The sequence below is a fragment of the Podarcis bocagei genome (genome assembly GCF_964188305.1).
Source record: "Podarcis bocagei genome assembly, chromosome: 15".
NCBI lineage: Eukaryota > Metazoa > Chordata > Lepidosauria > Squamata > Lacertidae > Podarcis > Podarcis bocagei.
Genome location: NC_138141.1, coordinates 22,971,799 through 22,999,658, shown reverse-complemented (window position 1 = coordinate 22,999,658; position 27,860 = coordinate 22,971,799). Strand labels below are relative to the sequence as shown.

At 46.1% G+C, this 27,860-nt stretch overlaps 1 protein-coding gene across 2 annotated transcripts in view; it reads right to left on the bottom strand.

Moving 5' to 3' along the window:
* Window positions 1–25,697, bottom strand: part of POU2F3 (POU class 2 homeobox 3) — a 90,947-nt gene extending 65,250 nt beyond the window's left edge. The window contains exons 1-2 of one of the 2 annotated variants that reach the window (XM_081172681.1): window positions 25,510–25,692; window positions 13,380–13,448 (exon numbers count right to left, since the gene is read on the bottom strand). In XM_081172681.1, the coding sequence (XP_081028807.1) occupies window positions 13,380–13,448; window positions 25,510–25,537 (97 nt within the window). In that variant the 5' untranslated portion in view covers window positions 25,538–25,692. Of the gene's footprint in view, window positions 1–13,379; window positions 13,449–25,509 lie in introns of both variants that reach the window. The other variant, XM_081172679.1, reaches the window with a different exon arrangement.
* Window positions 25,698–27,860: the final 2,163 nt, after the last annotated feature.

Below are 27,860 nucleotides of genomic sequence, written 5' to 3'. Positions count from 1 at the left end.
TGTTCCCAGGAAACTCATTCTGACGTATGGAGCATTTAACAATTATATCCCATGCAGTTGAAGAAGTAAAGAGGAATAATGTTGATGGGGGGGACTTTTTTAAAGGCACCAATTATCTTGGAGTCAAAATATGGCACCATTGTGCCAATAGAAGTGCCATAAAGAAGAGGAAGTCCATGGCAGGGGGCCCATCTCACATATGGATGGGAGAAGCGAAGCTCAGAAAATTGGTTCTGCACACATTATGATTATTGGAATGAATATGGATGGCACTGCTGGAGGTTGAGGACTAGGAGTGGTGTTCCATGGAATTCCTTGAGGGATGGGCCCCCAGGCCCCAGCAAAATGCCACACACGCTCTCGGTAGCTGGGAAGCCACACCTGCCTGCCTGCTGCTGCAGGGCTGGGTTGGACAACCGATGATGGGGGAAATACATTAAAAAGCAGCTGGTTAAAATGAAAGCAGCAAAAACTGAAGCCCTCTCAGTAGCAGAACTAGATAACTGGTGTGCTTGTTAACCAAATGTCCATCTAGTAAAACATTTGTAGCTGCCTGAAGAAATTATCTGGAGGGCAGGCTAAAAATGCATCCATAAATAACAATATAGTCCCACATGCTGCATATGACAGTGACCAGTTAAATGCTGTGGAGGGGGGTTGCAGCTCAGTGAAGGGGGTCCCAGGTTTGATCCTCAATGGCATCTCCAGGTACCCCTGGGAGAGACCTCTGCCTGAAACCCTAGAGAGCTGCTGCCAGTCCGTGAAGGCAATACTGAGGTAGATGGAACAATAGTGTGACTTGCTCTAAGGCAGCTTCCTATGTTGCTCTCTTCTTTCTATGGGGAGCCTATAGACAGGGCATGGAAGCAAAGGCAATGCATAGGAACTCAGAAAGCCATATTGTTTTGTCTCCGCTAATTGTAATAATCTAATTGCCTTTGCAGCTTTACGGGCTGAGAAGTGCACTTAACCCGCCGTAGCGGCCGTTGAGGACTAGCAGAATCGCGGTCGAAAACAGTGTTTGCGGGTTACATTCCAGCAAGGCACAGGGTGAATTAGCCCTGCAGCTGCACACCTGTTCTCACTTGCTTTGCCCCACAAGAACAAAGAGCGCTTACTGCATGTCACCCTAAACAGCTGTAAAAGTGCACCAGAGTCAAAGCCACAACAAATGAGTAGTGCCTCTTAATTGCATCGGGAGGGAAGGCAGAGCGGCAGATAAAAGTGATTTAACGTTTTTTTCCTCACCATAAAAGCACTGATCAAAAGACGTTGTGGGGAGAATACCGGCTCTGCAATATTTTGGCTGAAAGTGCCCAGCTTGGTGAGGAGTGCATGTGGCCGCACTCTCGGGACCCACTGTATTTGGTGCCCATAAAGATTTCTCTTCCAGGCTCAAAGGAAGCCTCACCACTGGCCTTACCCTGTGGCTTGGCTCATTGTTAAAGGCACCCGGATCAGTGCTCTGCAAGTATCTTAGGCATGCTGCACGCCTTTGCTTCAGCTTTCTGCTTCTGCCGCAGAGTTGCCTAAATAACGAGGGTTAGCGGGCAAAGGCGAATGTGTCCCCATTGGGCAGTTTGGCCCACGCTAAAGCTCTCACACAATCGTTTACCTGCATGCACAGCTTCCAGCTTAACTGGGGTTGTCAGGTTGCAAACTGAGAGATTCTACCTGTAAACATGTGAATCTGCTGCTAAATCAGGAGAATAAACTACAGCTCCTTCCAAGTCCCCCCTCTGTCTTACACACACACACGGGATGGGAGAGGAACCCATTTCAAAGGAATTCATAAATGGAATTTGTTGGTTGTGATGTAATCAAAGCTTGCTCTAGTCTGAGTCACTTGTTGCTTTTATCTTTAATTAAAAAAATAATAATCAAATGATTATATGCAAAATTTACATATGTGCAATACATTTAAAAGAGTCAAGCCCCATATGCCTGCAGCTTAAGCTTATATTAATACCTACATTTCTATACAGTTATAGGCATTATTGTATATATCTGTTTATGTGCAGGTTGCTTTCAGAAACTTGGAGTGTATATGCATATGGCATGCGTATAATATTACATGTATAATAATGCAAACAACATGAGAGAATTGTTCATATTTTTAGTGGAACTTGGGGTAAAAAAACCCTCACTTCTCATCAAGACTGAGGTATGAATTAGGAAAAAAGAATCTATATAGATAAGCTCGATGTGAAGATTGTCACATACCCTCCAAGCGTCCCTATTTTAACGGGACATTCCCAGAATTACAGAAGCTTCTGAATTGATCCTGGAATGTCCCAGGGATGACACACACACCATTTGAATGGCCATGTCCATCAACCTGGGGGGGGGGAACCCCCTCAAATATTTTAGTTGCCTCCTATGCTCCAAGGCCTAACGTACCATATGATTTCTGACTATATATTCTGGGCATTCAGTGTAGGGTTTTTTGGTGTGTGTTTTTTGAAGCATTTGTTACCTTAGCTTTCTACTCTTGTTCCCTCCACCCCACCCCACCTTTGTCCTTTTTCCATCCCAGGATGTAGTAGTGTAATCACCCTCATTTGAAATTCAAATATTCCTTCTCTTCAATCCTGCATCCCAACTGCCTTCAAGGGGCACTGGGCATATGGAAATTTCCACCCCTGCTTTACCCAGAGCTCCATTATGGAAATCAGCAACCTTATGCAAATTTCTGCTGGCCTCACATCTCCATAGCAACTGACTGCTCCAAAACTTGTTCAGTCAAAGCCTTCTCTCCCCACTTTTCTTCCTCCAAGTTTTGCTTGTTTGTTTTTAATGCAGAAGTTTGGAACCCACCCAGAAAGTTTTCTTGAAATAGTTTGTGTGGAGTGGGGAGGTTCTGGTGGTTCCTTATTGTTTAAAGCCTAAGGTTGTGTGTGTGTTTGGTGGTGGGGAGGCTTGTGTGAGAAAAAGCTAACATTCCCCATCATTTTGTGTGGGTAAGGGGGGAGAGAGAGAGAGAGAGAGAGAGATTAAAAAGAAATCGATAAAACTTTACTGGATAAAAGGGTAGAACTCGAGAAGAAATAAAATGAAGGGGTTTGTATTCCTTGTATTTCTTGCGCAGCGGAAAAACCTCATCCAGAACAACTTTTCCCTGCAACTCCTCCAAATATCAGGTCCCAACTACCCTCCTCATGGCAACTAAGTCCCAACTGACCAGAACTTCTGCACCAATCCGAGTCGGCGGTCAGCTAGACCAGTAACAAAATGGACACCTTAAGTTACGGACTGTGGACTTGTCCACACTTCCACTTTTGCCATGCCCAGAAAGCACAGGTCTGACATACCCTCCAACATTTCTCTGACAAAAATAAGGACGCCCCTCCCCTTGCCCTGGGAAAACCTGCTCTTTAATGATAGCTCAGAAAAAATGGTATTCCGGGGGGAACCCAAATTGCCGTTTTCTCTGATTGAGCACTAAAGAACTGTTTTCCCTGGGGAAAAGCAGTAGGACAAGAGGAACTTTGGATAAGCCCCGCGTATTCCCTGCTGTTGCATTTCCTTCAGCCTGGTGTTTTGTTGCTGGCATATTCTGCTCTTTACACGATAACCATGTATTTGTGGTAGATTTCTTCTGCTTTAGTTTGTTCCACAGTGCTTCCCCAATGCTCCCACGTTATTGCTGTCCAGAGGGAGTGTAGCACAGCAAATGCAGGACAAAAAGCAACCAAACCACAACATTTGTGGTATGAAAAGGGGCACTGGGCATATATCAATATATTTTTTCAATTGTGTTTTAGAATCAACGAACATCATCACATAAAAAAGAAAATTCCGTACTCCCCTGCAACACTGAAAAAGGTAGTTACAAGACAATGGCTGCTGGAGTCTGACTCGGGAGAGTGTGGCAGTGGTCTGTGGGGCCCTGGAGCAGCCAGGAGGCCAGAATGAGAGGAAGGGGAAGGTTTAGAGATGGAGGGTGGGACACAAGATGGGTCAGAAGAAGAGGGGGAAGAGGCAAGTCAGGCAAGGGAAGGGCCAGGTGCTTCCCCACCTTCTTCTGCACTACTCTCTCCCCAAACCTGGAGAGAATTGAAAAGGGATGAGCAGAGGAAGTTTCCATGCAGGCGCAGTCTCCAGTTTTGTGTGCTCAGCCTGTCGGGGGGGGGGGAGGTATAATAATAATAATAATAATAATAATAATAATAATAATAATACCCCGCCCATCTGGCTGGGCTTCCCCAGCCACTCTGGGCAGCTTCCAACAAAATCTTAAAATACAGTAATGCATCAAACATCAAAAGCTTCCCTAAACAGGGCTGCCTTCAGATGTCTTCTAAAAGTCTGGTAGTTGTTGTTCTTTTGACATCTGGTGGGAGGGCGTTTCACAGGACGCCACTACCGAGAAGGCCCTCTTCCTGGTTCCCTGTAACTTGGCTTCTCGCAGTGAGGGAACCGCCAGAACGCCCTTGGCGCTGGACCTCAGTGTTCGGGTAGAACGATGGGGGTGGAGACGCTCCATCAGATATACTGGACCGAGGCTGTTTAGGGCTTTAAAGATCAGCACCAACACTTTGAATTGTGCTCGGAAACGTACTGGGAGCCAATGTAGGTCTTTATGTACCACCAGGTACATAAACTGGTGGAGGGGGAGTGGTCCCCTGTTGCTGCAACTGCTCCATGGAGTGTTATCTTTGACAATAAACCCTTACTATCTGCCATGTGCATTCCTTTGGCTGCAAAGCACCCTTGACGTGATTGTGGATGCCGGGAAGAACTTATGTAGCGATCCTTGGGATGAGATGTTACAAGTGCATCTCCCCAGTGTTGTCTGTGAAATGCTAGAATCAACACATGCATTTCTGAAGGCTGTGCTTTTTGCTTTCCGGATAATGTATTCAGTGATGCTGAAAAATGCCTGCATTCCACCAGTTGTAAAACCAGGAGGACATCTGTTCTTTTTTCATCTTAGGTATACAACAAAACAAGCAAAGATGCTGTTCCTATGGTGGCTTGTCAAACAGTCCAAATGAGACCCCAGCAGCTACAGGGTTTGAAAGGGCAATGAAAGATAGACAAGTTTTTGTCAGTCTGAGATTTGTTTATTGATTTCATAAATAGCTGGGAATCTAGTTTATATGTCCCAACTATATATATAATGGTTTGGTCTTTGTAAAGGGAAGACCGGATTAACTGAAGAAGGGATAGGTGAATTAAGAATTGTGTGAATGTGGATCTAATTAATGGAGTTATTTGCTTTGGTCATAGAAAACAATGAGCAATGCAAATGGGAAAAAAATATTATTATGCATTGTAGCAGAGTGAATATTATGCTAAACATTTTTAACGCTACTTGATACATTGTGATTTACAGAAATGTAATTTGAAACACTGTTCATGGGGGGAGGCGGGTAATCTATGTTTATATTTACTTTTGTAATACTGTTTGGTAAGGAATATATATATATATGAGCTCTATAAAAAAGTCCACTATACACTGACTTAGGGTTAATGTTCACAAACGTACATGCACTTTTACAAAAGGCAACACAAGACACAACATCTATAGGACGTGATGGCAATCAGCTTGGATGCCTTTAAAAGAAGACCCAACAAAATCATGGAGGATATGCCTATCCATGGCTAAAAGCCATGACACCTACATTCCGTCTCCATGGTGAGGGCCAATCAGTACTGACCTTTACTTTGCACTTTCTAAGCATAGTCCACAATTTAAAACTTTGTATCTGAGCATCCTTTTTTTTTTTTTTTTTTGCTCTGGAGCTTTCCCTGTGAAAACCCGCTCTTTAAAGTTCAATCGGAGCAAATGTCAATCTGTGGAAAATCCGAATTGTCGTTTGCTCCAATTCAGCTTTAAAGAAAGGGTTTTTGTGGGGAAAGTTTGGGGCAGACCCCCCCCCCCTCAGATAAAGGTAAAGGGACCCCTGACCATTAGGTCCAGTCGTGACCGGTTCTGGGGTTACGGCGCTCATCTCACTTTATTGGCCGAGGGAGCCGGCGTTTGTCCGCAGACAGCTTCCGGGTCATGTGGCCAGCATGACTAAGCCGCTTCTGGCGAACCAGAGCAGCGCATGGAAATGCTGTTTACCTTCCCGCTGGAGCAGTACCTATTTATCTATTTGCACTTTGACATGCTTTCAAACTGCTAGGTTGGCAGGAGCTGGGACCAGGCAACGGGAGCTCACCCCTTCATGGGGATTCGAACCAATGACCTTCTGATTGGCAAGTCCTAGGCTCTGTGGTTTAACCCACAGCACCACCCACGTCCCACACTCAGATACGGAGCATTAAATCATGGACCACTGTCTGGAAAGAGCAGGAATAAGCCCTGACCAGAGGCTGTAATACTTCTGAATATCACTCGCTGGAAACCACAGTGGAGGAGAATGTTCTGTTTGTAGGTTTCCCATTGGGGCATCTGGTTGGCAACTGTGAGAATAGGTTGCTGGACTAGATGGGCAATTGGCCTGATTTAGCTGGACTCTTGCTTTTCCTGACACCACTATTCCCCATTTATCTTCCAGAGAAACTGAGGGGGGAGCTGAGCCCTGAGTAATGACAATGGTAGCAATTGGCTTTAAAATACTATCAAGACTCCTCCGACAAAGAGGAATAAATAAGGACAGTGATTTTCCAGGATCATAAACAGGGTTTGTCCCTGGTAATAAATAACATACATTCCCACAAACCCTGCTTGGTTGGAACAATATTATATCTGAACATTGCTAGCAAACACCCACACATAGGTGCCCAGAGAGGGACAAAGGAGGCATGAATTTGGCATACAGTGTGACCTGTGGTGAGTCCTGAGGGCCTGGCAGAAAGAATCAGAGGGCCACAAGATGTCCCTGACATCCTCACCGCTAAAATACTCATTACGTTTTTTAAAAAATGGGGTCCATTCACCCCGGTGTAAAATGATCCACCTGCACTACTTGACATCAGTGAGAACAAGGCCTCTGTTTCCAGGCAAAATATACTACGGACCACTGCCTGTCAAGAGCTGGGCAGTACCAGTTGGTTTCACTACCATCAGCTGCAGCACAAACACAAGCACACTTTCCCAAAAAAGCCCAGCAGCTGAAATTTGCCCAAATCTGCTCTATGGGATATTGCAACAGCTCCCCACCTGCCCAGTGGCGGAGAGAGAAGAAACTCGCAATGCCCTGCAGTCATTCCGTTATTGTGGCAGGTGTGTTTGAAATGCTCCCTCCCTGCCTGGTTTATGGTTTAAACTAAAAAAGAGAGAGGACTTTCTCTCCCCCTCCCTGCATCCCATCCCATATCAAAGAGAAGTCATTCCTCTTGGCGAGGAACTGTGTTGTTGCAATCGATCAGAAGCAGATAGAGCCAAAGGTTGCCACAGAGACAGAATCCTCAGCCTACTAGCTTTGGGCATATCAGTTAGGGAGGGGCAAGACAATCAGGGTCTCCCCAAAGGGGACACCCCCTTAAAATGTGAGTTTTGGAGTGCCGTATGAGATTGTTGACCTGAAAAAGCACTTGGGGGGCACCGTGCCAAAAAAAAGGTGTGTTTGGGGGCTCTATGTGAGATTGCAGATCTGGAAAACACATCCCCCCCCAGGGTGAGTTGTGGCCTGAAATTGCACAAGAGCAAGGTGCCCAACATTGTTGCCATGCCCTTGTGGGGAAAACAGGATGTCCCAGCTTTTCTGGGGCAGTCGATGGGAGAGAGAGAGATGGGAGGGGGAGAGAAGAGGTTGTCAGGACACAGGGTAGCCCTTCTCAGTGGAAGGGGAATAAAATGCATAGCAACCCCCCATCTTCCTTTCCAGTATCAATTAAAAACAATTGGTGAAATAGCTGAGAGCTAATTCCTGCTTTCCCAGGCCTGTGGAAACCAGGTTTTCGGTTGTACAAGGTTCACAGGGAAACAGGGCACAGCTGAAGACAAGCAACAACCTCAGGAGCTCCACTCCCTGATGTTGCCTTCCAGAGAAGGGTGGGAGTGGGGGGAGAAACAGCACAATACACCCTATCTCACCACAGAGATCCACGCAGTAGAGGCTTTGGATGCAAGCTTCAAGGGACTGGCTCATTTACCAACCTTCTCTCATTATCTAAGGCAGTCTTCACCAACCTGCCGCCTTCCCAGGCAGCTGGGGCTGATGGAAGTTGTAGTCCAAAGGACTCAGAGGTAGTCAGGTGGTAAAAGGAGGCTCTCATGGGGCTGGAAATAGTAGGGTTTCGGTTACATGCAGGAAGGGTCCCTCCAGATAGCTGGGGGTTTATTGTGGGTGTATTCTGCAGCATGCCTTGAATGCAGCCTTAGTACATTAGGGGCAGATTTAGGCAAGAAGAGTCACACATCATTCTGTTTTATTAGATGCTCTACAAGGCTTCCTGCATTATTGCCATTTTGAGTGGTATTCTTGCATTATAATGCAACAAAAGCTGCAATACTGCTGCCAGTGTCACTACTCAGAACTTCTGTGGTATGAATGTGGATAGTGGTTTCTCTCTCTCTCTCTCTCTCTCTCTCTCTCTCTCTCTCTCTCTCTCTCCTCCCCTCTTTCACAACACTAAAACTCATGAACATGCAACTAGGCTGCTTGTGGGTTATTAGATCTATTAGATTTATATATTTCCCTTCATCAAAAGATCTCAGGGCGGGCCAGAAGATAAGAACACAAGATAAAAACCACAAATAAGCAGCGAAAACAAAAACAACAAAACAATAGCACCCCAAAACACATTTGAAAGGCTGTAGAACATTAATCAGGAAAAGGCCTGGTGAAAGATGAACGTGTTTTTTGCTTGGCACCTAAAGATGTATAATGAAGGTGCCAGACAAACGTCCCTGGGGAGAGCATGCCACAAACGGGGAGCCACTGCAGAAAAGAAAGTAATTCTTGACATTTGTAGTTAAATCATGGAACTCGCTCCTACAGGAGGCAGTGATGCCCATAAACTTGGATGGCTTTAAAAGAGGACCTGCCACATTCAAGGAGGAGAAGGCCATCAAGAGATACTAGCTATGATGACCATGATCCACCTCTGAATAACAGTTGTTGGGAATCACAGGTGGGCAGAGCGCTGTTGCGTTCAATTCTTGAGTGCAGGCTTCCCATAGGCATCTACTTGGCCACTTTGATGCTGGACCTGATCCACCACTGGCCTGATCCAGCAGGCTCTTCTTATGTTTCCAGGAAAATTGCGAACCTTCAACTGGAAGTTGTGAGACATGCACTGGTTGGAAACGGAGGGTGCCTGCCCTGAAATGCTTGCAGCTGCAAACAGTTTTGAAAGGAAGATCATGTAGAACCATGCATACCAGTGTTGATGAAGTCACAATAAAAACAATGTCTAGAGGGTCCTCAACTTAGCCCTTTGATCCTCTGGATAAGTTAATTTTGTTGAAAGAGAAACAGAGTAAGCTTCTTGGGAATGCTAAGCTTCAAACGTGAAGTTTAGCTCCATGAGTGGAGCCAGCAGGTGTGATTATTTCACAAGGGAACTGCACTCTTCACATGCCCTCAGAGCACTGTCCATCTTCGCACCCCAGACCCTACACCTAGCTTGGTCGTTTAGTATGGGGATTCATGGAAGCTGCCTCTGAGTCTTTTTCAAAGGACTAAAACCAAGAATGTGTGGCATGCTCCCCTACCCAATAAATTGGCCTGCTTTTATCTTTCTGCTTTTTTTCAGAATTCATCTGATCTTTCCATTAAGTGGAGCTTTTGAAAAACACCTCTAGTGAAGAAAAGGAAAAGGTATGCTAAAAAGAGGAGGAAAGGGGGCACAAATTTGCACAGACTAATTTATAAGCATAGGTGCAAATTTAGGAATGATTACTATATTGATTTCACAGCTCCCCCCCCCCCCGTGGCTCTTTACACATAGCCCAAGCCCAGAAAATGCATCACCCCAAAAAGAGGGGGCAGGAAAAAACACACCAAGTTGCATAAATTTTGTATGGATGCAAATTTAGAAAGAACTACTATAATCTTCTCCTACCTCCCTCCCTTCCATCAAACACATACACACCACCAAAAATTACAAAAAGTATCACAAAACGGAAGAGAAGAGAGACCTGGATGAAAAGGTCTCTGCCTTGGGCAATCATTTTGCATTGCTTTTAAAGCTATCCCCAAGTTGTTTTTGTACTGTTTCAAAAACCATTTCAAGCTGTTTTTAATGGGATGCCTGCAGATAGCCTTGAGGCATATGGAAAAGGTGATCCATACATCAAAAAATAATAACAATGAAGATTTGCAAAAATATTTGCATGTGTTGATTTAGATATATAGATGCCAATTTAGAAAGATGACTCTCATTTCAATTGAAATACAATACATCTCTCCCCCCGCATTGCCTCCCACTTGAAGACAGAATTCCTCCTGTATCGGCCCTTCAAACAGAAGATGTTAAAGTAGGTCAGGGCTGCATGGCTTATACTGCTTAACAGCTACAGAAGAACCAGTTTTTTTACCTTAGTGGAAGACACTTAATTTAACCCCTTTTCATATTTGCAATCTCCCTCCTCCGTTCTTCCTATTTTAAAAATAAAATGTGATGGAGCAGTTTACTCCTAATTGAAGCTAACTCCAAAAAGCAAGTCACTGCGTGACTCCAAAAAGCAAATCCGTGACTCTAAAAAGCAAAGTGACTTTGGCTATGTACCAGCAAACTACAAGCTAAGGCTAATCTAAGCTAGGATTTTTTTTTAACCAATTTAACAGCCAATTAGGTTGGTGCAACACCTCCACCACCTCCCAGACCCTGGAGCGCAAAGTCTGTCAAATTGGCATTTTACAAACCTTGTTGGCTCTATTTCCTCTTGCTGAAATATCTCTGGAAGTGGCTAGCTCAAAGACACGCTTGGCAGCGACTCAAGAAGTGTGTCCAGGGGCATGAGATTTAATTAAATTGGGGCTTTCAACCCATTTGATGATGTGTGCATAAACAGGGCGCTTGGAGTAACATCTGCCGCACCATTGGCCAACCTGCAGTGCCTTGAGTAGATTCGCGGCACACAGTTCAGGCCAGGACACAACCTTGACTGCAGTGTGCTGTCAGGCTTCAGCTCTAGCCTGCCTTTCCTGCACAGCCCTGCTATTCCCTGCTACTCATCTCGGCCAGATAAAACCTCAGGTCTGAACATCAGAAGAGCCTGTTGCATTACCATCTCAGCCTGCACCCTGTTTTCGCAGCGGCCAACTGGATGCCTATGGGAAACCCACAAGCAGGACCTGAGCCCAAGAGCCCTCTCCCCTCCTCCTGTGGCTTCCAGCAAATAGCATTCAGAAGCATTACTGTGTCCAACCATCAAGGCAGAGTTGAGCCATTAAGGTTAGTAGCAATCGATTGCCCCAGTGGCAGACCCTGGTGTCTCAAATTTCAGCGATGCCAAAATCCAGTGCCCCCACCTCTCGCCTTCCATTCTGAAACATTGCTGCGCTGCCCCCTGTGGCACCCCCGAGGCTCTGCACCCAGCAGTGGCATAGCATGGTTTGCTGGTGCTTGGGGCACATGGGCACGCACATGTACCAGGAGGAGTGGGACACAGAGGGTGAGCAGAGCCCGCTGTGCCTCCCCAGCCCTCACTACGAATGTTGCCAGAAAATCCCCTGGCACCCATGGGTGGGATGAGGAGGACACTACAGCCATGCGGGTGGAAATTGTTCATATGTGCAAACAAAAACTGGCATTTTTTGAACACACACACACATTGTGTAACCCTTGAAACCCTCCCTTGTATCACCTACTTTATTCCCGCACAGCACATTCTTTGCAGTCCTAAATGGCCATGACAATCTCACTGAGGGCCAACAGCGCCAATTCGGAGTGAGGGGGGAAATGTCTGAATGCCCTCACTCTGTGCCAATTAGAGATCATGCACTGAATATGACGATGTGACCATGAAGTCTTGCCAATTCTGATGCAGGATAAGGTGACTGACAGCAAAAATAAAAATAAAAATCTGTCCCCTGCCCTTCCTATCCACACAGAGCCCTCAAGGCAGATAATAATATTCATTCACGAACACCTGGACAACAATGGCAACTGTGTACACACTTAACCTGGGAGTAAGGACTTGCTAACGAGTAGACATCATCATGTGAAATAGAGACCTCCATTCCCTTCACAGAGCTATTTCTTGAAGCGGACTAGCAATCAATCCCTTTTCCTAGGGAGCTCTGGGAATTGTAGTACTGTGAGGTGAATAGGGGACTCCTAATAACTCTCAAAAACACCCTTAACAAATTGCACCCCCCCAGAATTCTTTGGGGAAGCTATGACTGTTTAAGGTGGTATGATACTTCCTTAAAGGTATAATGCAGGTAGGACCTAAATCTAAGAAAGAAAAACAGAGAGAGTTGGGATGGGAAGTGCCAATTCAGGAAAGGCACAGGTGACATAGAAAAGTCTGGTGGGCCAATATACTAGCCCAGGAGTAGATGGTTCCCCACCTTGTGCTAAGATTTAGACCTGGCAGAAACTTAGTATGAGATACAAACACACCTTTTGTGTTTTGCCCCGACACTGGGGGGGAAAAAAGCACAAAATTTGATGTGATATTTTTAGTGCGAGCTTAGGAGTTCTAGAGTGTACCTCTGGACAAAGAGTGAGCAAATGCTCGCAAGTTTGAAAGATTTTCTGTTTGACTGGTGTGATATTTAGAGGTATAAACACTCTCCAAATCAAGGTCCCCAAGAAACTGAACAACAGAAGCAGAATAATTCCTTGGAGATGAAGGAAAAAATCATGGATGGTAGCCTGTTTTGCCAAACACTCTGTGTGAGTCAGCTGTGGGGCTGACACTGCTTGTGGGTTTTCAGTGTTAAAAGACAGAGGCCCCCTAAGCCTTTTGAAAATAGCACTTATTCATCCGGAAGGAAAAAGCCCTGCATTACGAAAACTGCTTTGACCTTAATAACCCACAAAGGGTTTTCCCTGTTCTTGTTTGGGCTTTATTAACACACTATTAGCATGTCAGGATGACCTCACCTTGCTTGAGTTTCTGATGGTTAAGATGGTGATATTGCAACCAGCAAAATCTTCTGGACGGGTTGCCTTTGAGCTGGGCCAACATGGAGACTTTGGCCCAAGCTGGAAGGTTTAGCGGGAAACGGGAGAGGTTTGTCTGGTTCATTCTGTTTGGTTGGGGCCATATATCACTGAAATAGCCAACGGGAATCTTTAAACTGGCATTGCAGGGATCAAAACTACCTGTAATGAACTGAGAAACCTGTGCCCTGCTCTCTCATTTCATCATGCTTCTGTGTAATAAAGTGATAATGGCTCCAAATATTATGGGAGAAGGTTTATGAGGAAGCTGTCACAATTGAGCCCTCCTTTTGAACTCCACCTGCCAATGCCCTGAGCTGGAACTAAAGCCCAGGGGACTGGGAAAAGAGAAACTGTCTTACCAGGTTCTATGTGACTGCCTTCATGTTGCGAATCTGTGGAATCTGCCACATCACCACTCATCTTGATATCTAAAAATGTGAAGCAAGCTGGTTTTAATAGCAGAGCAGAGCAGAGTGCCTCTTCAATGAGTGTGTCATTATAATACAGTGGTACCTCAGGATAAGAACTTAATTCGTTCCGGAGGTCCATTCTTAACCTGAAACTGTTCTTAACCTGAAGCACCACTTTAGCTAATGGGGCATCCTGCTGCACAATTTCTGTTCTCATCCTGAAGCAAAGTTCTTAACCCGAGGTACTATTTCTGGGTTAGCGGAGTCTGTAACCTGGAGTGTCTGTAACCTGAAGCGTTTGTAACCCAAGGTACCACTGTAATATACCACCAAGCTTTTGAATCCCCAGTTCCTACACATCCAGCCTCAGGAATATTCATAAGCTTGGGCAATGCTGTGCCCTCCTTCCCTCTGTGTCTCTCCCCTCTCCATTCATCTTCTGTGCCTCCATTCATCTTTTGAGACTTCTCCTTCATTCATTTTCCTGATCATAGGTCAGGCAAGATGGATGGCAAAGGCTGGAGAACAGGAACAGGCCTTTCCAGATGGGCTTTCCTTCTTGAGACTGGGGAAACCCAGGAGGAAAAAAACTGCTCCATGATGACACCTTGAGCCTAACAGCCAGGAAGAATGATTCTCCCTAATGTAGGCATTTGGCTGATATCTAAGGTACTGCCAATCGCTCAGCGGACCACAGCTCAGTGATTAGAGCATCTGCTTTGAATGCAGAAGGCCTCAGGTTCAATCACTGGCATCTCCAGGACAGGCTGGGGGAGACACTTGGCTGAAACTCTGGAGAGCTGCTACCAGTCAGTGTAGACAATACTGAGATGGGCCAATAGATGGACCATTTTGCCCCCACTCAATTTGGCATTGGTCTTTCTTTCATGACTATGATTTTAAGCAATTTACCCTGGAAATTACTGTCCCTGCCGCCAGGGTCCTGGATTCCAGATCTTCATTTACCAGAATTCACCATGTATGAATTTGGAGGCTTGCGACCCATCATAGAATATGGGCACATTCAGATGCGGGGAATGTGGCATTTGTTTTCCTGATTATAATGCTGGTGTTTCTATCCCATTTTCTAACATTCCTTTCACTCTGCAGTACCTGTTGCATTGTGGAACGGTGGCTTTTTGACCGAAATACTGGCACACTGTACTAAATTTCATTCACACTGGCGGGTGTGGTGCAGCATAGTAACAGAAGTCATTGAACAACATCACTACACCCCTGTCTTTTCTGCACATGCCTGCTTCTTCTCCCCCATGAAAACACCAGGGAAGAGCTGCATGCCTGCATATCACCCCAGATTTTGTCACTTTACTCCCTCAATTTTCCTGGTTAAGGGGGCTGCAAATGCAGTTTAAAAATACAGGAATGAGTACTGAACATTCACTATATTCCATTACTTTGCTGCAAGTGGCTTTTACATGACGTGAAAGCTCAACTATAACACGAAAATTAATGGTTAGGGAAACTTTGGGGACAGGGAATGAACTGCTGTGTGAATGCAGCCTATGTCCCACATATTGGGAGTGGGTGGCTCTGTGGTCTAAACCACTGAGCCTCTTGGGCTTGCTGATTGGAAGGCCAGGAGTTCCAATCCCCGTGATGGAGTGAGCTCCTGTTGCTCTGTCCCAGCTCCTGCCAACCTAGCAGTTCGAAAACACACCAGTGCAAGTAGATAAATAGGTACTGGTGTGATGGGAAGGTAAACAGCATTTCTGTACGCTCCGGTTTCCATCATGGTGTTCTGTTGCGCCAGAATCAGTTTAGTCATGCTGGCCACATGACCCGGAAAGCTGTCTGTGGACAAATGCCAGCTCCCTTGGCCTGAAAGCGAGATGAACGCCGCAACCCCATAGTTGCCTTTGACTGGACTTAACCATGCAGGAGTCCTTTACCTTTACCTACAGGTATGTCCCACATTTTCTTCTCAATGGGTATCTAACCAGGTGCAGAAAAGAAGAAGCCCATATTTAAATAAACCTGGATAGCTTTGGAAGGTCACTTTTAACTCTTTGCATCCTAACTGGAAGAGTACTGGGTTTTGTTGGGGTTTTTTTGTAAGAAACAATTTGCATAAGCTTCCACTAGCCAATTCCCTGGAGGGGTTTTTTTTTTTTTTTGAGAACAGGAGAGTGATTTGCATCAGTTAATAACACTATTTATAACACTCGCTCGCTCTGTGCCTGTTCTCTGCGGTTTTGCCAGGTGAGCTCTCCATTAAAGAGACATCACTCGGAATCAGGCAAAACTCCGTGATATGTAATTGTTCTCGTCAAACATACCAAGAAGGAGATAATTGACATAGCTTTTTTCATATCCCCCGCATGTTACAAGACCGCAGAGAACCAATCCAAGGATAACAAAAGATAATCTGAAGGTTTAGGAAATGAGAAGGGTTGACAAAGGAGTTCGAAAGAAGCAGTGAAGCTCCGTCTCAGAAGAGTGTGACTTGTGGCAGCTTCAAATCTTGCTAAAAATGATGAACACAGGAAGCTGCCATTTACTGACTTGGACCATTGGTCCATCTAGCCCAGTATTATCTACAGTGAGTGGTAGCAGCTCTCCAGGGTTTCCGGCGGGACCTTTTTTCTCAACCCTAACTAGAGATGCTGGGGATTGAACCGAGTCCTTCTTCATGCAAAGCAGATGCTCTATCCTTGAGCTACAGTTCCTCCCTTTTAAAAATCGGTACTTGTGGGATGGGCGAGACAATGCTTTTTCCATGCCTTCTCACATGGAACAGTTTGGCAGGCCAAGAGGACTTCAAGGGCAGCCATATCTCCCTGCCCTCCAAGCATCCCTATTTTCCAGTTTCCAATTTGATCCCGGAATGTCCCGCTTTTCCGTAGGACATCCCTATTTTCACTGGAGAAATGTGAGAGGGTATGTATCAGATCCGGGCCTGGAGTGTAGGTTATCCAGACCAGATTCCCTAGTCAAGGGTCTTGAAGTGCATAGGTAGAAGGTCTTGCACTGTGGACAAACAATGGCCATGATGCCAAGCTCTGAGGAAGTATTTATCCCAGTTCTGGCCAATCTGAAGGCTTCATATTGCCTGCCAATCACAGGGGCTGATGTCACACACAGAGAGATACAACTATTCCCCTTCTAAGGCTGAGGGACCTCACCATACACACACAGTCCTAGGTAGCTCACTGCATGGAGTTCCTGTGCCAGTTCATGGATTCCTGGGGCAAGTCCTCAACAGCATGAATATCATTGAATAAACCCTGAATTTGGTATCTGGCTCATCAGAACTCTGGGTACTTGTACACAAATTCACTGGGAACACCAATATGGTGGCAGTCAGAGAACACTCATATACAGTGGTACCTCAGGTTAAATACTTAATTCGTTCCAGAGGTCCGTACTTAACCTGAAACTGTTCTTAACCTGAAGCACCACTTTAGCTAATGGGGCCTCCAGCTGCCACCGCACCGCCGGAGCACGATTTCTGTTCTCATCCTGAAGCAAAGTTTCTTAACCTGAAGCACTATTTCTGGGTTAGCAGAGTCTGTAACCTGAAGCGTATGTAACCTGAGGTACCACTGTACTCTTGAAATCTCTTGCTGAGGCAGGGGATGATTTATTTGAGGACATAAAAATATAAATGAAACACTTGAGAAGGCAATAGCTCAGGGGTAGCATATCTGCCTTGCATCCAGAACGTCCCAGGTTCAATCCCCTGTATTGCCAGATACAGCTGGGACAGACTCCTTCCTGAAACACTGGAGAGCTTCTGCCAGTCAGTGTAGACACTACTGAGCTAGATGGACCGACGTTCCAACTCAGTACAAGGGAGCTTTCTATTTTCCTATACTGTACTTCCTCTTAACATGAAGGTTTCATTTATCCATTAATGGCTGTTGGCAGACCTAACCTTCGCCATGAAGCTTCCTCATCTAGTTGTAACGTAACCTCAAGACTGGACTACTGCAATGCACTCTGTGTGGGGCTGCCCTTGGGTCTGGCCTGGAAGCTTCAGCTGGTACCGAATGCTGCAGCTAGACTGGTGATGGGAACTGTCTACCACCAGAACATGACACCAGGGTTGAAAGCACTGGTTTTCCATCAGGTACTGGGTCTCTTTCAAGACTCTTATACTGGTGTACAAAGCCGTAGATAACTTAGGCGCAGTAAGTCCCAAGTCAATCACTGAAACAAGAAGTTGTGCCTTCAGTTGTGGGTCCACCTCTGTGGAACTCCCTCCCACTAGAAGTTAGGCAGCCACTGGCACTGCTGAGTTTCAGGCATCTGGTTAAATCCAGCTTATTTCAGGAGGCCTTTCCATCACAAGAGTTCCTCTGATGTTTTAATTTGTTTTTCTCAAGTTCTTTGTTTCAGCCACAAAACTTACTGCACGATCCTGGGCCATTCACCGCCTCTCAGCCTAAGCCTACCTCACAGGGATGTTGTGGTGATAAAATGGGGAAGGGGAGAATCATGTAGGCTACCTCTTGCTCCTAGACCAACCCCCTGCAATGCAGGAATATGCAGCTGTCCCATGTGGGGATCGAACTTGCCACCTTGGCGTTATCAGCACCATGCTCTAACCAACTGAGCTACAGAGACTTGTTCTAAACACATCAGAGCTATTGCCAACTTCAGGAACCCCAGTTGGAGCACATTCAGCCCAGGAACACCTGCTCCCAGTCCTGGCCTGGCCCTGGTACAGAGGAACAGAGAACAGATCTCTGATCGGGATATGCCTGAAGCTCTTGCCAACCTGCCCAATGTAATTAAATTGGATCTAACATCAAACAGCCTGGTTACAGTAACTGGAGGATGGTGTCACGTGTAGCAGGACTAGCCAACCGCCCTGGAATTCTGACTGTGTAAACACCTTCAGACCTGAAGCTATAAGCCAACTGAACTGCTGGAAATGTTGGTTAGGAAGTGGGTCTGGCTCAAGAGGCGTTTGCTGGCTTGACACACCAGACCCAGCTTGCCAGAGGTGGGAAGGGTGACCTTTCCTTCTCCTGCCCATTCCTCCTGGCACCGTCACTGCATGAGAAATCCCAAGTGGAAAGTGAGATGCAAGTTCTTCCTAAGGCAACTTCAGTGCCTTTGAAAGGGAAGAGCTGGCCCTCAGTGTCTTACACAACGAAGCCAGACTAGTCAGTTTCATTACCACACAGAGCAAGTTTCGCCCATCAGCATTCCCACACAGCAACCTTGCTTCAGTTGGACTGCAAGACAAAGTGATTCTGCAAAGCCAAAGAGGAGCAGTGAGTAGGCTTTTATAATAATAATAATAATAATAATAATAATAATAATAATAAGCCTGCCGCTACCTGCACTGCAGAAGAGGCAAGCAACCTTTCAGATTGACATAAAAAAACTTGAAAGTGAGTGGCCCCTTCAACCCAGAGGGTTTGCTACAAGCCAAAGTGCAGAAGGTGGGGAAGGGGGCTGGTTTTGACATTTTTGCTGTTGCCTCCTGTCCTACCAAAGAGGACCAAAGCAGGATTTCAGTTTGAGTTTTATAGAAAAATCTCTCAAAAGTGACTTGCCTCTTCAGCAAATGGAAATACCCCTGGCTGTTCAACACTCCCTCACCCCCTGCAAGGCTTTCCATCAGTCTCTTGGGGCCCACCTTAAAGTGTACCAAAACTACTGACAGTCCCCAGAACACATTAAATGCCCAACCAACTTTGTCAAATCTGGCTCAACTGGAATTGACCCCACACATTTCTACTTACTCCCACTAAGCTCAATGGGATTTACTCCCAGGTAAATGAGTAGAGAGTTGAAGGACTGAAGTTCTGTAAGGTGAGATATTCATGTTGCCAATTAGCAGGTGACTTTCTCCTGTCATTTCTGTGCGCTGTTGATGGTTTCTCTGGCTACCTACTGCATTGTTAGTCATTAGCCCAAAAGCATGGTGAAAGAACACTTTAACATGAGTTCCTTGTTTCTCATCAAGGCAGAGCAAAATGGTGGGTTGCCTCACACTATTCACATAGGAAAAGTCCTCAATCTCCAATTCCAGTTAATTTTCCTACAATTGTTTTATCCATAAGGCATGTTTCAGAATATAAGAAAAGCTCATATATCTGAGAGGTCAAACCCTTTGTATGGTTTTCCGCTGGAAAGCTCCTCAAAAACCTCAAAATCGGATAATTTTCTGCTAACAGTCTCTTTTACTTTGTTTAAAAACATTCCAATGTACCATAGCTTTTCAGGCAACAACAGAAAGCCCATCATTCCCTTTATTTCCGATGTTCAGGTCTGAGTGCTGATCCTAATATAGCTGAAATAGAAACATCCACATAGAACTGGGTTGCAGTAGCACAAAAATCTTTTAAGGGAGGGGAACCTTCAGTGTGATGAGAAGGGCCCCTCTCCCCCCCAAAAAAAACCCCCACTCTGCTCTGCAAAATTTTGTTGCAGGTCCCACTCATTCACCACTCTGTGCCTTTGTGTCTTTCCACCATGGGAGACAGTGGCTTGTCAAACAGCCCCAAAGATAAGTGGATTTCTTTGGAATTTGCCTCTCTCTGTGCTCTGCTTCTCCATAATCTAAGAGAATTTCTAAAATCAAATGCTGGATTTGAGAAGGTACCTTTCAGCATCTTGAATGAAGAACATCAGAAGAACCTAGCTGCTGAACCATGCCAATGGCCCATCCATTCCAGCAATCTCTGTTTTCCCCAGATGGCTCCAGAAAACTCATGGGCAGGGCATGAAGGCAGCAGCCCTCTCCCACTTATATTTGTAAGACCCCTGCAGGATCAGGCCAAAGGCCCATCTAGTCCAGCATCCTATTCACACAGTGACTGACCAGATGCCCTAATGGGAAGCCCGAACGCAGAACCTGAGCACAACAGCACGTAGAACATAGCCTTATCCCCCATAATTGTGCCCAATCCTCTTAAAAAGTTATTTCCAGGTCCCCATCTCCCTCTGTATTGATCTAACACTGCATGGGGGGGGGGGGAGAGACCGCTATCTTGATGCAATAGTGGTTGCACCTTTTTGTATGACGTTCCATTGGCTATCATACGAGTTCCTGCACATTAGGGGACACCTGACAAAAATGAAACTTTATGCAATTATTTGTACAAATTACGGTACATTAAAGCCAGTTTTCTTGCAGTGTTTTTTTCAAAGCACGCTGCAAGAGCACTGAAAGAATTAAGTAAAGAAATCGACCCACTAGTGTGGCAGCAATCAATTCCCTGGAACTCCTTGCCTATTGATATTAGGCAAGTGCCTTTGTTTTGCTTCCTAGAATCCTTTTTCTTTAGGAAAGCCTAACCAGGCATACCATTTTTATTATGTATGCTTGTCACTTAAATAGTTGAGTTTAATCAACAATTTCATAGAATCATAGCATTGCAGAGTTGAAAGACACCCAAAGTGTTGCCTAGTCCAATCCCTTGAAATGCTAAAGAGCTCCTGACAAATAGCCACTCAAGCTCTATTTAAAAACTTTCAGTGAGTGAGAGAGAGGCCATCACCTTCCCAGGTAGTCCATTCCACTATCGGGCAGCTTTTACCACCAGAAAGTTTTCCCTGATGTTTAAATGGAATCTCCTTTCTTGTAATTTGAACCCATTAGTTTGGGTCCTCTCCTCCAGAGCACCAGAAAACAACCTTGCGCCATCCTCCATGCGACGACCCTTCAGATATTTGAAGATGGCTATCATATCAGCACTCAGTCTTCTCCAAGCAAAACATACCTAACTCCCTCAACCATTCCTCATAATTTGATGTATTTCAGTTTTCATTCAGTTTTGAATTTTATGAGCATTTTTCTTTTCCTTACATGCAGGCTCCCCCCCCCCCATTAAGTGGTATATAAATCTCATGGGATAGATAAAACAACTAAATAAGGGGAATGAAAGCTGTAGCAAACTAAACCGGCAGACAGAATTCAGTACCTAATTGGGATTCATTTACTTTATAAAGAAATCCCTAGATGAATGGAGGTTTCCTAAGGCACTGGCTCCAGTTGAGAAACAGGACCAAGTTAACAGAGAGCTGCAAAAACCTTGGTGAAATTTCAGAGGCCTTCCTCAAAGAGCACATGCCGATGCTTGTGGCATGAATAAACTCAGGACTTCACAGCTAATCGATACTAAACCACTTAATCACTAAATGATACTAGTTGTCTAAGGATTCTTCTATGGATATGTCTAAGCTATGAAACTAAAGCACCCCCCTTTTCGGGGATTCTCTTGTGTGGTCAATGGGCTCACTGCTATCTTGAAAATTATGTTGCTTGGCTAAATAAACAAGTGCCAAATATTCAAGTTTCTGCTCCCCCCCCCCATTTCATAATTTCATGACAAACTTATGGAAGTCAAAAGCCACTGGAAGCATTTCACAGTGCTGTGGGAAGCTTAGTTGTGCAGGATTTTCACAAACACAACACTGCAATGTTTGCCAGCACGTAGGATTTTGATGTTCACATATCCAAGATCACATCTCCTTTTTCTCCACCTCCACCACAAGGCCCAGCTGCCGTGTTTGTGATACGGCTTAGAAGACTCATGAAAGGGATAGCAGTTCATCATACGGCACATGGCTAAAATAGGGCATTCACTCCCCCAAGAAGTAGTGATGGCCCCCAACTTGCATGGCTTTCAAAGAGGACGAGACAAATTCATGGAGGACAAAGCTATCAATGGCTACTAACCCTGGGGACTATGTTCTACCTCCACTGTCAGAGTTCTGGATTCTGGTTGCTGGGAACTGCAGGAGGGGAGAGTGTTGTTGTGTTCAGGTCCTGCTTGGGGGTTCCCCAAAGGCATCTGCTTGGCCACTGTGAGAACAGGATGCTATACTAGGTGGGCCATTGGCCTGATCCAGCAGGCTCTTCTTCTGCTCTTATTTCCTGCCAAACTCTATGGATGCTAGTCAGCTGGCACGCTCCCAGTTTCATGCCATACCCTCGAGCTCATGTTTCTAAATTAGTTGCCCTTCCTTCCTCTGAACATGGCAAGGCAAAACTCAGAGTGCTGCCCATGGCCAAGTGAAATCTCCACCGAGAGAAAGTTACCCGTGAGCGCAGGAAAATAGGTTGTACTTCCTGAGTTACACAAACACACACATATATTCATGAACCGCTAATGTGTTGACAGCTCAGCTGATTCGGAGATAGTCCCAGAATTCCTTCTTTACTAACCAACTCGTTGCTATGGGTTCATCTTAAAGAAAGCCTAAACAAACTTTAGCAAAGGCTATTCAATATTTTTTTATTATTATTGCAAACCAGCGCCTCCGTAGGCGTATAAGTATGCAATAAAAACCACAGCCAAACATGAAACATTTCAATGGTGACCTTAAGTCAGGAATGGGGAGCCTGTGACCTTCTTGATGTTCTTTGGACACTCAAATGAGGAACATAGGAAGCTACATTATAGCAAGTCAGACCATCTAGGTCAGTACTGCACTGACTGTCAACGGCTCTCCAAGATTTCAGGCATGGATATTCCCAGCCCTACCTGGAGATGCTGGAGATTGAACCTGGAACCTTCTGCAGGCAAAGCAGACACTTGATCCCTGAGCTACGGTCTTTCCCAGTCACCATGACCAATGGTCAAAGAAGACATGAGCTGAAGTCCAACAACCTCTAGAGGGCCACCATTCCCCCTCCCCTGCTTTAAAACAAAACAGCTTTAGCAGGCAGACATGGGGAAGGAGCTCTAGAGATGTGACACCACCACAAATAAGACCCAGTCAATGGTAGCTGTCCCACATCTCTTGGGAAGGTGGGGGAATCAGAAGATGAACTATAACAAAATCCTTGCCTAATGGGCAGGTTCATGCAGTCCTTCCCATGATCTGTTAAGAGGAGGAGTGGACAACCTCTTCCCCTCCAAATCCCATCAGCCACCATAGCTAATGGCCAGGGATGATGGGAACTGGAGTCGATCTAAAGGACTAGAAGTAGCCCAGCTGCAGGCCTTCCAAGTGTCCCTATTTTCCAGCGACAGTCCCAAATATACAGAAGGTGTCCTGGTTTCTGATTTGATCCCATAATATCCCACTTTTCCTTAGGATGTCCTTATTTTCATTGGAAAAATGTCGGAGGGTATGCAGCTGCAGTTTAGGGCTTCTAGGCCCAAACCAGCCCTTTAAAACTGGGAATGGAAATAAACAGAAAGCCTGGAAGCAGGGCTGAAATGTGTTCCTAACAGCCTCGCAGCTGTGTTCTGAACTGGTTGCAGTGCCTGGGAAGACCTGTGTGAAGCACATTGAGAAATCTGGTGCAGATGTTATTGTGGCCAACTTGCATGTTGCATCATGCTCAGCCTTTCACTCAAATATTTTGCTCAGGATGCTGCTGCTCAGGTCTGTGACCTTGTGCTGCCAGCAAGAAAGCAGCCTGTGGCAGGTCAGTGTCCTGAATGGACAAACAAGGTTGAGAATGTCCATTTTGGATTCAGTGTAAAAGAGAAACCACTGGCTGCCCACAAGCAGCTGTGCTATGAAGCCAACTGCAGATGCCTGATATTTCTTAAGCAACATGCGCACCAGATGTTTAAAGCACATGATGTTCCCACCCCGCAAAGAATCCTCTGTGAGAGGGAAACTATAGTTTCCAGGATCCTCTGGGGAGAAAGCCATGTGCTTCAAATGCACATTAAATGTATGGGATGCCTGCAACCGTATGGAGATGCCCGTATCTTTGAACAATGTGCAGTCAAGAGGATTTGGCATCACACGGCACTGAAGCTCTGAAATGAGATAGCTGACAACTGTGCCACATGTGCAGGGCTAAAGTGTGAGATTGGTAGGAATACCCCCTGAGCTGGGAATCCAGGAATCAGCTTGTCCCACTTCTAAATTGTGTCACCTTTTATTATGCATTGTGACATCCCTCCCCTCCATTACCCAGAGTGGTCTGAAACATCTTGGAGCAGAAGGTCAGCAAAGGCTGGTTCCCCATTCTTCAATTCAAAAGTGAGAAAGACTCCAGGTGTGTGGGGTTTCCTTCTGTGAGGCTAGGAAGCTGGTATTGATTGCTTTCTCACAAGGGGGAAAGCACTCAGCACAGGCTCAGGGGCTCTGTTGATGCTTTGTATTCTCTCAGTTGTCAAACACAGGCTTCAAAGCATAGCTTGGGTTAGAATGGGGGGGGGGAATTTCCTAGTCCTCAACTAGGTCTTCCTCCAGCTTTTAATTTATCTAGGTACACAGGGAAGCTACATAACACATACCAGACCATTGGCCCACCTAGATCAGTGCTGTTTGCACTGAATGGCAGCTGCTCTCCTGGATTTGAGATGAAGTGTTTCCCAGGAGGCCAGGGAGGTTGGGATCAGCTTTAAAAAACTGCATCTTAAAAAAGATCAGCTCAAAAGAAAAGAAAAAAGAAAAGAAAAGAAAAGAAAAGAAAAGTCTTCCTTTCCTTATCTATAGCCACACATAGCAAGAAGCTGCCAAAGACAACAACAACCCAGATGGGAAATCTGCCTCTGCCTCTGTTTAAATCTACATGTTTCTCTGTCTGCCTTCCTAGCCATCATCACACTGCATGCTGCTGCCTCTGAGCCAAGGTTATGCTCCGGAACTATTTTTTTAATCTGTGCCAGTCAAGCACAGTCTTGGAAGAAGAGAGTATTCCTGGGCATGTGCAGACATCAACTTGCAGAGTCTACTGCCTGCAGTGGACCCTGCATTCCTCAGAGCAGAAAGGATGGGGAGAGAGCCTTCGGGTCAAAGGGCACGATGGCCACACTCAGCTCCAGGGCCTGTCAGATTTTGATGCTCCTGGGTCTCCCTGGCTTAGGCTGAGGTAGCATTCTGAGTCTGATCCCTCTCTCCTCCCTGTTCCACTGGAGCTGATTCCTAACAGCACAACCCACCAGCCTCACCCGATCCAGTTGCTGTTCTCATTCCCTCCCCCACACACAAACAGGCATGTGCAGATCAAAACAGTGAGAGATCAGAGCAAACAGGAGCTTGTTTGGGGTGGAACTGACGGATCCAGGTGCCCCGGGGGGCTTTCTCAAGGGTAAAACTTGGAAGCCAGCCTCCTTCCCCAGCCTTTCCAAGAGAACAAGTCGAGCCATCCTGCTCCCTCTCTGCCTCGCCTCCGGAGGGCCCTTACCTGCGTGCCCCGGGTCCAGATTCACCATCCTGCCGGCTGAGAAGTACCTGCCGCAACCTGGCCAGCCCCCGCCCAAAGTGGTGGCCCGTGGGGTTGCCAGCTTCCCTCTGCCCCCTCCGCCAAGATTCCCCCCTTGCTGCCGCTGCTTCCTCCTCTCTTGCCAGCTGTTGCTGTTGCTGCTGCTGCTCCTAGCACCTCTGGCTCAGCAATGCTTCTTGCCACACTGAGGCAGGTGAGCACATTGCCCTGCTGGGACCGCACCCCCTTCACACTACTCATCTTGGGCAACAGGGATGATGGTTTTTTATATATATTATTATTAAAAAACAACACACACACACACATACACACATCCTAGGAACCTGGCAGGAGGCCCATGCAAAGCAGGCAATTTGCATATTAGTAACCTCACTTGGGCAGAGTCCCTGCAGCACTGGCAGAAGGGAGGTGTGGCAGGAGAGAGCATGGAGGTGTGTGTGTGTGTTTATGTGTGGGTTGGAAAAGCAGACAACTCCCCCTCCCCTCCGACCACACACACACACACACACACACACACACACACACACACACACACCCTCTCAAACTCTGTTCAGGATACGCTGCAAAGAAGGCTCTCTCCTTGCAATATCTGGGGAGGGGAGGAAGAAGTGTGCTGGAGCTCACCCATCTGCTTTTTGGAAACAGGGGTGGCATCTTTCCCTCTTGGAAAAGGGAGCCTTGGCTCATGCCTGGACACGTTGGAAAGCAGGGGAAAAAAGGCTTCTCCTGACTGACTGTTCAGCCCCCCAAAGCAGGCTTTTGATCTTCTTCAGAGACCCCAAAGTGAACCAGGATGATACTCCCAACTTCAGTCCTGGGAGAGCAGGCGGATGTTAGCCTGAGTAGGCATAGGAGAAAGAAGAGGGGGTTGGTGAATAAGCACTCCTGATTCCTGTATGAACACAGAGAAACTCAGGCCCAGAGGGGTGGGGCAGGCTGGGAGGTAGCATGACTTGCCCCAGGAGCTGGAGAGGGAGACTTGGTGGCAGAAGAAGGATCTGGGATTATTCGAGACTCTTTGCACTCTCCAGCACATGTGCCCATCCAACCAGGTCACATCCACACAGCACTTCAGGTTCCCAGGCTCTCTTTACAAAATGCAGCCGTATCTAGTAGGGCTGCCGACACAGCTGTGCAATGGACTTCCCTACTAGGTGTTGGGCAAGCTATTTGGGGCTTTCCTTATTCTGGAGAAGCATGTAATCAATACAAAGGGGATGCTGGTGCCGCACCCAAGATAGGAACTTCAAGTCTGGAGCTGGATGGCTTTGGAAGCTACGAAACAAGAAATTATGTTCCTGGGGTTCAGAGGTGTTCTTCCTCTGTATATGCAGCTTCCATTTAGTTGTTGTGGCTATTTGTTGCTGTTGGGAACACAGGAAAATGCCTTCTACTGAGTCAAACAATTGGTCCATCTAGCTCAGTATTATCTACACTGATTGCGGGTGGCGCTCTGATCTAAACCACTGAGCTTCTTGGGCTTGTTGATTGGAAGGTTGGCAGTTTGAATCTCTGCGGTGGGGTGAGCTCCCATTGCTCTGTACCAGCTCCTGCCAACCTAGCAGTTTGAAAGCATGCCAGTGCAAGTAGAAAAATAGGTACTGCTGTGGTGGGAAGGTAAACTGTGTTTTTGTGAGCTCTGGCACTCATCACAGTCCTCCGTGCACCAGTAGCGGTTTAGTCCTGCTGGCCACATGACCTGGAAAACTGTCTGTGGACAAATGCTGGCTCCCTTGGCCTGTAAACGAGATGAGCGCTGCAACCCCATAGTTGCCTTTGAATGGACTTAACTGTCCAGAGGTCCTTTACCTTTACCTTTTACATTGATGGGCAGTGTCTCTCCAAGATTTCAGAAGGTGTCCTCTTCCAGACCTACCTGAAGATGCCAGGGATTGAACCTTGGACCTTCTGCATGCAGATCAGAAGCTCTCCCACCGAGCTATGCCCACCTTAAGCCCTTTAAATCCTTCAGTGTGAAGAATAAATGCTCAGAAGGGAGAGCAGGAGGAGCTTTGGGGTTGCCAATCCACAGTTAGAAGCAGACTGAATGTGTCCACAGGTCCCTTGGCCACAGACTTCCCAACAATGGCAAGACTGATTATATTTCTATTGAAATTATAGTAATGAAGTCTAAGTATGCAACTCTACATTAGCACATGCTAATTTTATGCAGCTCTGTGCCTTCTTTTGCCCTTTTTACCAGAGATGGATTTCCTTTTCCTTTTCCGGCAATGCAGAATGCAGCCAACTGGATGGTCTAGTGCAGGGGTCTGCAACCCGCGGCTCCGGAGCCACATGTGGCTCTTTTACAT